Here is a 12,859-nt window from a genome sequence, read left to right on the forward strand (position 1 = left end):
ATAGCACTGGATTGCAGGATGGAAGAAAAGCAACAGTTAGGTGAAATCAACCAATGGAAGATAGAGGATGAAGTAACGACAATATTATTCGTGCATTCAATCTCTCACATTGAAACTTGTGCCGTCCAAGAAGTAGAGCAGCATGCACATTGCCACACCTTAAAAATCTCTCCAACGTGTTCACCTCCTACTCCTGCCTTTGACTTCAACTGTCCACCACCTCTACAGCAGCCTGCAAACCTCCCCCACATCCTATCACACCCTACAAACCTGCCTCCCAGACTTATTACATTTACCACATTTACACTCTCTTCCACTGCCATACAGAATCCGGAACCTAAACAGACCGAAAACAAAGTATGGACCTTTCCTCTAAAGGTGTTAATCCTACAGAAGTATCAGTGCTTTCTAGTGCGCCTTACATTCTGCTCTGCTCTCAAAATTCAGTCATGCCGGACTTGTTGCAGACCTTCTCTCCTTCTCAAACACCCTACAGTGGAGAACATTTTTTCACTACCAACCCTCCCAATCAGATTCAACTCAAAGCCAATGTTGAAACCTGCCTAACCCTTTCACTGCTCCATCCAACTGTGATACACCCCCACTGCCGCCAATTAACCCCCTGTTAACATTCCAGAATTTCTTATCCTTAAACCTTGCCTCACCATCATTCCCAACATCCTTAAAATGGTATCTAGCCTTATATCCACAGAAAGAATTGCAATCCAATACCTAAAAACTGATCCTGACCTTATAATCTTACTTGGGAAAAAAAAAAGACTCCGCCGCTGTGCTTTTGAAGTGCAGGCTGTCACATTTGTCCACATACAAACCCTGTCACAGTGACCACGTTTCAGAAATCCAGCAGGATCTCCAGTCCCTCCTTAAATCAATAGGCCCATCCTGGAACCTCTCCCCTGAGTCTCTCTCTCCTCACCCCTATCAATCCCTGTACAACTACCATTTACATGCTTCATAAAGTTCATAAACCAAACTATGCTGAGTGCCCCATTGTGACTGGTTACTGTGCCACCACTGAGATAATCTCTGCTCTTTCATAACCTACCCTCCTATGTAAAAGAGGCCAACCATTTCCTCCACTCATCTCCACAGTTCCTGTTGCTACACCATATAGTGCTCTGCTTGTCGCTATTGATGCCACCTCCCTCTAAACAAGATCCCTGATGAACATGGCTTTGCTGCTATTGAACACTATCTTCACCATGTGACTCCAAACCGACAATGTCCTTCCTGGTCACCATGTCCAATTATATCCTCACCCACAATTACTTCTCCTTTGAAGGCATCACCTACAAACAAATCTGTGGTACAGCAATGGGCACCTACACTGAACTATCCTGTGCCAGTCTGTTCGTGGGTCATGTAAAGGAATTATTGAGAATCCCAACCCCTCACCTGTTTCATATTTATTGATGACATTTTCGTGATCTGGAATGGGGGTGAGAATATCCTATTCACATTCCTCCAGAACTCCAGAGCCTCAACACCTTCTCTCCCTTTGCTTCACCTGGTACTCATCAATCCAACAACACAAGATACATATGACCGGGACAGCTGGGAAATATGGGAAGAACACTGTAATTTTTTCATTCAGGAAAAATCCTGGGAATTTTTTAGAATTCCACGTTTTCTCAGATTTAGTTTTCAATTAAATTTTTGTAATATTCACTGGTAAGGACTGACACTCTAATGAAGAATTTTACTTTAGCCCGTTACTGCAGAAAAATACTGTAGCAGTAAAACATAAACAAGAGAATAATACCAAAGTAAAAAACAGTGCGCACACACACACACACACACACACACACACACACACACACACACAGTGTCTGCTGACAACAAGATGTGTCGAAGGCTTTAGGGCAAAAACTATGCACTGCTTTGTAACAACAAACTGCTTTTGATGAGTATGATGTCACAACTGTTTACATTTCTAACAGGTCACACGAAAATATTGTGAATGGTGGTTTGAGAAGTTATTTTTAAAGTAAGTTTCTTTTTCCTCGAGAAGAATTATGTTACGTGTGAGAGTGTTGGGCTCTCATTCAAAACTTAACACTTTGCAGAGCAGCCACTTAGAAAATTCCAAGCCCATAAGACCAGCCATTTAAGTCATTATTCAAAATTTTACTGGCAGATCTATATGTGCTAAAACAGACCAATCTTCAATGTTAGTTTTATTTAAGTTCTTTCGTTGATTACAAATTTAGCAATAATTGTGGCAAAAAGTACAATTATCCTTAGAAAACGGGTTCAAGGGGGTCACAAGGTGAGTACTTGAGTAATTTGTCACATAATTGGCTTTTCTAGGAAAAAGTTAAAGTGCTTGCCAGAACATGTACTCAGCCAGGTAACCCACAAAATGTTTGTTGCTCAGCAAGGAAATTTATAATCGTGCTTGTGAAAAATGTGCAGCTGCTGCAATTGAAGAAGTAATCTTAGGATCCTGCCTAACCACACGTTCAGAAAAAAAGGAAAAAAAAATTGGCAACCAATATTATATGTGAAATCTTAGCTCTTCTTGTAGCTATACTGTATATATACTGATCAGTCAGAACAATATGATCACTGACCTACTGTCAATTTAAACCCGTCCAGCAATAATAGCATCACTTGGCAGGGAATGACTGCTAGTCAGATACATGCATGGTGCATGTAGTATCAGTGAATGTGCTGTCCCATGTGTAGAATGTGGAAAGTGCAGGATCTATCTGAATTTGACAGAGGGCAGATTATGATGGCCCAGAGGCTCAGCATTTTGGAAACTGCACAAGTTGTTGGGTGTTTGAGGAGTGCTGAGGTGAGTGTCTCCAACATGTGGCGAAACCGAGGTGAAATCACGTCCAGACCTTGTGGGGTTGGGTGGCCTCTCCTCATTACAGATGTTGGGTGTTGCAGGCTGGGAAGATTGGTAAAACAGGATGGACAGTGAATTGTGGCAGAAGTAACATCAGACTTTTATGTTGGCAGTATACAAGTGTAATTGAAAACACTGTGCACTGAACACTGCTGCAGATGGGTTTCTGCAGCCGACGACCTGTGTATGTGCCAATGTTAACAGTACGAGGTCGGCAACTATGTCTGAAGTGGGCATTTAACTATCGCCACTGTACTTCTGCACAGTGGCAGAGCATTGCATGAACTGATGAATCCCAGTACCTTCTTCATCGTGTCTATGGGAGGGTGCGAATCTGTCGTCTTCCAGGGGAGCAGTGCCTTAACACTTGTGCTGTGGGACAGAGACAATCTGGCGGCAGCTCATTTATGCTCTAGGGAACATTGATGTGGGCATCCGTGGCTCCAGTGAAGATCCTGCAAGGCACCCTAAATGGCCAAGGAGTATCGTATACTGCATACAGACCATGTACACACCTTCATGATGATCATGTTTCTTGACGGTAGTGGCATTCTTCAAGAAGAAAATGTGCCATGTCATAAGGCCAGAAGTGTGAAGAGTGGTTTGGGAAACACAGTGGCAAGTTCCAGTTGATGTGCTGGCCCCCCAGCATGCCAGATCTCAACCCAATCATACAATTTGGGATGTGATTAAACGTGGTGTCAAAGCTCATCACCTCCCTCCCCAGAATGTACAGTAATAGGTGACTTCTGTGTGTAGATGTAGTGCCAAATCCATCCAGTGACATACCAAGGCCTCATTGCTTCCATGCCACAATGTGTCACCACTGTTATACTCGCCAAAAATGTAAGTACAGCCTGTTAGGTAGGTGGTCATAATGTTCTGGGTGATCTATGTATATTAATTTAAACCCATTAACTTCTCCTAATTGTATTCCTGATACTTAACAGTAATGTTCATGGCTGACAACATCACATGTCATGTGTTCTGAATATCTGCTCTCAGTGGCTAGAGAGATCATATGACATGACCTATGATTGGCTGACAAAAGCGCTTCATACGAGGTCTCAGTTTCAGTGCTTCAGAAGCTACTGTGCTGTATGTGGTGGAATTTGTATTTATACTTTCATAATAGAAAAAATATGCAGTGTACTTGTTGCCATGCATCAAAGATCTTTACGAAACATGTTTTTTGCTGATTTTTCTTCCGTAAAGTGCTGGGAAGCTCTACACTGTCACATAAGGATTGATAAGTTTTACAGCTCTGAGGGAAATTATATTGTGACTTAACACAGAAAAATATGTACCTTTACCCAGGGTATAGTTTGTTTTCACCCAGGAAAAAGTGTATTTTTAACAGGGAAATCTGGGATTTTTTTAATTGTCTGCATGCACATCCTTCCTTAACGTTTACTTCTTCCTCAAGAATGGATATATCAGTACCCTTCATCCATACCAAATGTACCAACCACCAGAAATACTTACATCTTGACAGTTGCCACCTCTTCCATTTTAAGATGTCCCTTCTGTACAGCCTAGCGACTTGTGGTCATCACATCAATCAATCCCTGTCGAAATATAACAAAGGTCTCACTGAGGCCTCCATAGACTGAAATTACCACCCCACTGTTGTGTAGGAAGAGATCTTCTGTGCCTTGTCTCTCCAGTTATCTACCACCTTCCACATACACACTGTGGCCACAAAGGAGCACTCTCCTCATCCCTCAGTACCACTCAGGGCTGGAGCAATTATGTTCCCTGCTAGGGCTTCAACTACCTCTCGTCACACCTTGAAATGAGGAATATCCTACCCACTATCCTTCCCACAGCTCCCCCAGTGATATATTGGCACCCAACAAATGACGCAGTATTCTTGTACATCCCTACTCCACGCCCTGCTCCCAAAGCCTTTGCTCTTATACCTGCAATAGACCTCGAGGCAAGACCTGTCCCATACATCCTCCCACCACCACCTACTCCACTCCAGTCACAGTCATCATCTATACCATCAAAGACCAGGCTACCTGTGATCTACTAACTAAGCTGCAACCACTTCATAATTTTCTGTGTGGAGATGATAATCACCAAGCTGCCTGTTTATGTGAATGGCCACCAACAAACTGTAGCCAAGAGAAAGCTGTATCACCCACTTGCTGGACATGCTGCCCAGCACAATGTGCTTCACTTCAGTGATTGCTTCATAGCCTGTGTCATCTGGATCCTTCCTACTAATACCAGGTTTTCTGAATTGTGCTGGTCAGAACTCTGCCTTCAGTATACCCTATGTTCCCATAATCCCCCTGACCTCAACCTTTGCTAATCCCTATCCTTCACCTACCTGTCCCCTTTCCTGCTCCAACTCCAGCACTGCACAGCCTTCTATTCCACCAGCTGACCCATTAGTCTATTTTCCTTCCCCTACTTTTCCATTTCACTTCTCTTCCCTCCCCCTGTCCTCCTCCTGTCAACTGTCTCTCTTCAAAACTCCCAACTGCACCTAGTAGTCTACCCTGTTGCCACACATTCCTGCAAACTCCCACAAGTAGCATAAGCAGACACCTTCTCCCACCCCTACTCTGCTTTCCTTCCCTTTTTCCCTGTCCCATCCTCCTCCTTAGCCCCACCACCAACTGATTGTTTCTTCCATCAGGCACAGTTGCTGTACACTTCCAGCCTCAGTGGCCAGAGGCAGTGGTTTGTGTGTGTGTCCTTTTGGTTTGAAAACTGTACTGTGTAGCAGCCTTTTCGTTCCTGTCTGTGACTCATTGTCTCTTCTATATGGTGAGTAATGGCCTGTCCTTTCCATAATATTGTAGAATAATATTTGCCATTCTTGAAAACTGTTCAGGCCTAACTGAGGTTTCAAATGGAATAATTGACAGTCCAGGCTCTAGTATAAAGATTACAAGGGAAGCACATGGTTTAAAAATAGCAACTTTGTCTTTGTTTTTCTCTTCTATATTTTTAAAGACTGAACTGTTTCTCAATACTCTTCAGGAAAAAACCAGTTCTGCAACAATGCTGTCTAAGGATTCTTGGCTTACATGAAAAGCTTATAAATTGATTGACTTTTTAAATTCCACAAAACACTCAACTAATTCATAACCTGAAGCTTCCATGAATAGAGTTGAAATGATGGATGCATGAAGTGGTAACCCATTGATGTCAAAAGACAAACAGCTGTACATCAAGGTACTGGATAATATTGTAAAACAACTGGAAACAAGATTTTCACATTTGATATCTACATTTGCATCTGTGTCTATACTTGCAAACCATCATGAAGTGCATGGCAGAGTGTACATCCCATTGTACCAGTTATCAGGGTTTCTTCCCATCCCATTCACATATGGAGCTAAGGAAGAATGATTGTCTTAATGCCTCTCTGTGTGTGATTTAATTATTCTAATCTTATCCTCACACTCCCTATATGAGTGATACGTATGGGTTTAGTGTACTAATATTCATAGAGTCGTCATTGAAAGTTGGTTCCTGAAAATTTTGTTAATAGACTTTCTCAGGAAAGTTTACATCTATCTTTTGGTCTCTGCCAGTTCAGTTTCTTCTGTGTCTCTGTGACATTCTCCCATGGATCAAACAAACATGCAAACATTCATCCTGTCCTTCTCTGTGTATGTTCAATATCCCCTGTTAGTGCTACTCGGTAAAGCTCCCAAACATGTGAGCAGTATTCTAGAACTGGGCACACAGGCGATTTGTAAGCAATCTCCTTCGTAGATTAATTCCCCAGTATTCTACCAATAAACTGCAGACTACTTCCTGCTTTACTCATGACTGAGCCTAGGTGATCGTTCCATTTCATATCCCTACAAAGTGTTATACCCAGGTATTTATATGAGTTGGCCAATTCTACCTATGATTCATTGATATTGTAGTCATAGGATACTGTTTATTTATTTATTTTTTATTGAGTGCTCAATTTTACATTTTTGAACGTTTAAAGCAAGTTGCCAGTCTTTGCACCACTTTGAAATTTTATCAAGATCTGACTGAATATTTATCCAGCTTCTTTCACTTAGTACTTCATTGTAGGTAACTGCTTCATTTGCAAAAAGTCTTAGGTTACTATTGATACTGCCTGCAAGGTCATGAATATACAGCATGAGCAGCAAGGGCCCCAATGCACTTCTGTGGGGCACACATAAATTACTTCTATATCTGATGATGACTCTTCATCCCAGATAACATGCTGTATCCTCCCTACCAAAAAGTCCTCAGTCCAGTCACAAATTTCACTTGACACCCCATATTATTCTACTTTTGACAATAAGCATAAGTTTGGTGCTGTGTATAATGCTTTTCAGAAACCAAGAAATACTGCATCTGCCTCACTGCATTCATCCAAAGGCTTCAGTATATCATGTGAGCAAAGTGCAAATTAGGTTTCACATGATCGTTGTTTTTGGAATCCACACTGGTTTGCATGGAGGATGTCATTCTACATGAAGAACCTCGTTAAGTTTGAGCTCAGAATACATTCTAAGATTCTGCAACAAGTCAATGTCATGGACAGGGGATGGTGATAAACTGCTCCTCCTAAAATTATGCAGTACTACTCAGTTCACCAGCAGTGAAGAGCATTTCCTTGTAAACAGTGATGATTCATTATAACAAATGTATGGCACATCCTTCAGTCACTTGCAGCTGCTTTTAGAACTCGAACTCTTACTTGTTCCCAAACTGAAAAAACCATTACTGCAAATACTTTAAAGCAGAGACACATGGTACGATGTCGTGGAAAGATTTGCAAAGAAGAACGATCATTGAATGGACTGGTTTTACAAGTAACGTCCCTCAAATGCCCAGTCTATGTTTTTTAAATAAAAATGAGTGGTGGTATTATTATTATTGTTGTTATTCGCAGCAGTAGTCCTTGTGGTGGTGGTCATCATTCTCATTAGGAACACTATGAATGCTTATGTTAAAAGGGAAGGAATTGTGATATTTCAGTGTGTTTCTTAGCTTCCCAAGAATTTAGGCCCATGATCCACCCTTGTGAAAAAGTGCCAGTGGGAGAGAAAGAGAGAGGAGACAGTGAGAAAGTGCCAGTGAAAGAGAGGGGGATGACTACAGTAGCAGTGGGACCCAAAGAGAGAAGAGACAATGATTGTCAATTAGAAACAGTGACAGTAGAAGGGAAAGAGAGAGATGAATGAAGACAATAGCAGTGGGAGCCAAAGAGACAGTGGAAATGAAAAAGAGAGGTGAGTGCAGACCATACATAGGCTTGGGGGTGGGGGTGCCTGGACAGACATTGGCAATGGGAGGAAAAATAATGGGACAAAGACAGTGACAGCTGGACAGAGAGACAGAGAAAATGGTAGAGGAGACAGTGATAAGGAGGAGTGAGAAGGAGAAAGGGATGAGGACTGTAACATTGGGAGACGGGCAGGAGGAAGTGCCAATGGGAGGAAAAGGAGACAGTGGCAGACAGACATATATAGACAGTGTCAGTGAGATGCTGAGTATGAGGGCTTCACTACAAAGAGAGAGACTGGATAAAATAATTTAGGATGTTCTGCATTAAAAAGGTTTGCATTCCAAAATTTTTGGTGAAGAATGAGGATTGATGGAGCTCTTTCCCCTTCCGTCTGCCTTTTAAAGAGGAGCGTATTTGCCTTTTTGTGGCCTGTGAGAAGCACTTTCAGCTGGATTTGATTTAATTTTTTTTCCATTGTAGATACACGTCTGCAACACTGATACACATTGAAATCTCAGAGCCACAGTTCCATAGTATGCTGTCCATTGATAAAATGGAATACCATGCAGTAATTTGTTTTCTATATTTGATGGGGAATGACACTGCAACAATCCGTGCTGATTTTTCCTTCTTTGGGCACCTCAGTCACATAGAAGTTTTTAAATGAAATTTCCAGCAATTGACTGTATTTTTTAATAATCATTTATTTCACACTATCACAATCAGATAGAAAAGATGAAATGTAAAAAGTGAAACTCAGTCATGCAGCAGCTTTCAGCTTCTTGCATGAAACTTTCAACATGACAAAGATTGATGCCCACTTTGTTCCACTCTTTCAAAATGCCCACCAAATTGAGGCAACAGTGGAAATGTTGCAGCTGTGTAAGGTCACTCCAGATACCTTCTTTAGCCACATAATCGCCACAAGAGAATCGTGGTTGTATCATTATGGAGACATGACTGGCAAAAAAGGTGAAGGCACAACCATCAAGGTGGTGCTGTTTGTTTGGGCTGTCATGGTATGGTGCTAACAGATTATGCTCACAAGGTGTAAACTGTCACAGTACCAGACATACATAGTTCAGAGTAGATGCTATTGGGGTAGAAGATCCAGATGGCTTAGACTGCAGAGCAGTCAAGCACATTGTGCTTAGCAGCATATTCCACAAATGAGTGGACAACTCTGCTCTTGGCCACAATTTGTTGATGGCCATTCATCTTGGAATACACCTAGTAGGTAGTCATGCACACATGCAAAAATACAACAGAACAAATATATCAATGATTGGTTGCACTGGTGGCCCTAATTCCGATAGGGTGCAGTACACTTGCGATGGGAGTGAAAATATGATGTAGTGGATGGATGCATGGGATTCAATCCTGCTATGGTCTTAGTCCCTCTAGTCCCTGTCACACAGTTACCTCCACTCCTGTCCCCATGACCACCACTTAATTCTATCATTCTACACTCACACTTCCTTCTCTGCTTTCTCTCCCATTCTCTGTCCTGCCTGCATCTCCCAATCCATTCCCTCACTGTACACCATGCAACACACAACTTCTCCTGCTCAGGGTATGCCTTTGATCGGACTGGAATAGGATCTGCTATGTGAGTGCAAAGTATATGTTTTGCATCAAGGTTCACCATAGGGGTATGGTCAGTGTGGTAAGGGATTAGGAGTAAGCATGGATGGACCAGGATGTTTCTTAGATTGTGTAGGCAGTGGAATACCGCTTCTGGAGAGGTCCAAAGGATTCAAAATGTGATGTTCCTCGCGGGCATTGTGACAGATATTTTAGGCTCTGGGAATGGATGTAGTTAAGTTGTTCCAGTCCATGATGGAACAGTGTACTGAAGGGGATGCTCCTTTGCAACTGGTTCACAGGTACAGTTGGAAGGACATCAGACCAAAAGATTGTTAGTATTTTCTGATATGTTTATATGCCTACAGACAATACAATGCTTCTAGTATATGGTGGAATGTTACATTTACTCTTTCCATTTTTGTATTACATTCAGGTCTTTCTATTATCGCATCTGTAAATATTTTGTGTTATTGTAGCATTACTTTAAGTAACAGATTTTATTTTGTTTTCAGTGGGAGATTTGCTTGTATAATTTGATTTATATTATTTAAATCAGAGCTTTTGGCAATTTGATTTATATTATTTAAATCAGAGCTTTTGGCCAGTTTGGATTCATGTTGTATAAATTTTCTACTATAACACTGATTTTAGGGCTCAACTCCTGTACTGAACTGGCAAACAAGATTGGACATCGCTCTTGGTACATCAAGAGGAATCTTGTATCTGCATACTGCATTTGAGAAGCCTCTGGTTCACAGGGATATAAAAAGTGCAAATATTTTGCTGAACGACAGTTTGCAAGCCAAAGTAAGTGAATGGAAATTCCCTAGTAGTTGAATTGCATTCCCAGACCATATAAACTACAGATCTTTAGACATTTTTAAGTATTTAGGTTCCCTGCTGCGACTCGTTAGGGAAATTATAATGCAACTGGAAAGTTAAAAAAAAAAATCTACTCACCAAGTGGCAGCAGGAGAACACACATGTAGAGGTGTTAAAATTAGCAGCCTTTCAGAGCCAGTGGTTCCTTTTCTGAAGGGAGTGAAGGGGGAAGAAGAGGGGTGAAGGAAAAGGTCTGGTGAGATCTGCCAGTCCTTTTCCTTCATCCCTCTTTCTTCCTCTTCTACCCTTCTGCTAGAAGGAGCCATGAAAGCTTGCAAATTTTATGTGTGTTCTTCTGCTGCAGCTTGGTGAATAGATTTTTTATCCATCCAGTTACATTATATTAAAAAAAATTGAGAATTTTCATCAACATCATTAGAGAAATTGGAATGATATAATAGTTTTAAATGAACTGTATAAAGTTGGTAGTTGCTGACATTCTGCTAACTACAAATAAGAAATGCACACAGTAGCCCTCTCCGTTTTCTTCCACACCTTCATCCAGTGCAAACTTTTACTCCACACATTGTCCTCAGTGAGAGACTAAGTTCAAATATGATGCACAGCTAAAAAGAAATATCTATGGTTCACTGGAAATTTCATTAATATCTAAGAGTTGGGGAGCAGGAGGGAGGATGACTGATGGCTGGGAGGTAGAGGCAGCAAGCTCATAAGATAAGAATCTAGCCCAGTCAAGCTGCAGTGCCAGCACAATATAGTCAGTTTAGGCAATGCAGCCTAACAGCTTTATTTATGCCAGTACCTCATCTCCTACTTTCCAGACATTACAGAAGTTCTCCTGCATACATTACAGAACTAGCACTCCTGGAAGAAAGGATATTGCAGATACAGCTTAGCTGCAGCTCGGGGTATGATTCCCAAACAAATTTTCACTAGTAGCAGACTGTGTGCTGATTTGAAACTTCCTGGCAGATTACAGCTGCATGCTGCAGCAGGACTTGAACCTGAAAATTTTCCTTTTGGGAACAAGTGCTCTACTTACTGAGCTATTGAAGCACAACTCATGACCTGCCCTCGCAGCTTTACTTCTGCAAATATCTCATCTCCTACCTTCTAGAAACACCTCAAGGCTGTGGCTAAGCCATGTCTGTGCAATATCCTTTCTTCCAAGAATGCTAGTCCAGCAAGGTATGCAGGAAAATTACTGTGAAGTCTGGGAGGTATAAGATGAGGTACTGGTGGAAGTAGTGATGTGAGGGCTGGTCATGATTCATGCCTGGTTAGGTCAGTTAGTAGAGAACATGCCCATGTGAAAGGCAAAGATTCCAGGTTCGAATCTTGCCCTGGCATACAGTTATAATCTGCTAGTAAGTTTCAGATCAGCGCACACTCTGCTGAAAACTGATCATGGAGTTAGCAGTCTTTTCTACACTGAAGAGCCAAAGAACCTGGTACACCTGCCTAATATTCTGTAGGGCCTCGCGGCAAGCATGCAGAAGCACCGCATCATGACTTGGCATGGACTCAATTAATGTCTGAAGTAGTGCTGGAGGGAATTAACCCATGAATCCTACAAGGCTGTCCACAAATCTGTAAGAGTATGAGGGGATGGAGATCTATTCTGCACAGCACGTTGCAAGGCATTCCATATACGCTCAATAATGTTCAAGTCTGGGGATTTTTGTGGCCAGCGAAAGTGTTTAAACTCAGAAGAGTGTTCCTTGAGCCACTCTGTAACAATTCTGGACATTTGAGGTGTTGCATTGTCCTCCTGGAATTGCCCAAGTCCATTAGAAAGCACAGCGGACACCACCAGCTTGAATAGTCAATGGTTCATGAGGTTGTCTCCATACCCATACAGGTCTGTCCACTCAATACAATTTGATATGAGACTCATCTGACCAAGCAACATGTTTCCAGTCATCAACAATCCAATGTCAGTGTTGACGGGCCCAGGTGAGGCATAAAGCTTTGTGCCGTGCGGTCATTGAGGGCACGCAAATGCTACAAAAGCCCATATCAATGATGTGTGGTTGAATGGTTCACATGCTGGCACTTGTTGATGGCCCAGCACTGAAATCTGCAGCAATTTGCAGAAGGGTTGCACTTCTGTCACGCTGAACAATTCTCTTCCGTTATTGTTGGTCCCATTCTTGGAGCATATTTTTCCAGCTGCAGTGATGTCAGAGATTTTATGTTTTACTGGATTCCTGATATTCACATTACACTCGTGAAATGGTCGTACGGGAAAATCCCCACTTCATTACTACCTTGGAAATGCTATGTCCCATCGCTCTTGCAACAATTATAACACCACATTCAAACTCACT

The 12,859-nt window shown here is 41.8% G+C and overlaps 1 protein-coding gene across 3 annotated transcripts in view; it reads left to right on the plus strand.

Moving 5' to 3' along the window:
- The window catches only part of LOC126336926 (interleukin-1 receptor-associated kinase 4-like), a 102,552-nt gene that overhangs the window by 66,010 nt on the left and 23,683 nt on the right, over nucleotides 1-12,859 (plus strand). For all 3 annotated transcript variants that reach the window (XM_050001095.1, XM_050001096.1, XM_050001094.1), the window contains exon 7: nucleotides 10,338-10,493. In XM_050001095.1, coding sequence (XP_049857052.1) covers nucleotides 10,338-10,493 — 156 coding nt within the window. The remainder of the gene's footprint in view (nucleotides 1-10,337; nucleotides 10,494-12,859) is intronic.

The sequence above is a fragment of the Schistocerca gregaria genome, chromosome 2, assembly GCF_023897955.1.
Source record: "Schistocerca gregaria isolate iqSchGreg1 chromosome 2, iqSchGreg1.2, whole genome shotgun sequence".
NCBI classification, from domain to species: Eukaryota; Metazoa; Arthropoda; class Insecta; order Orthoptera; family Acrididae; genus Schistocerca; species Schistocerca gregaria.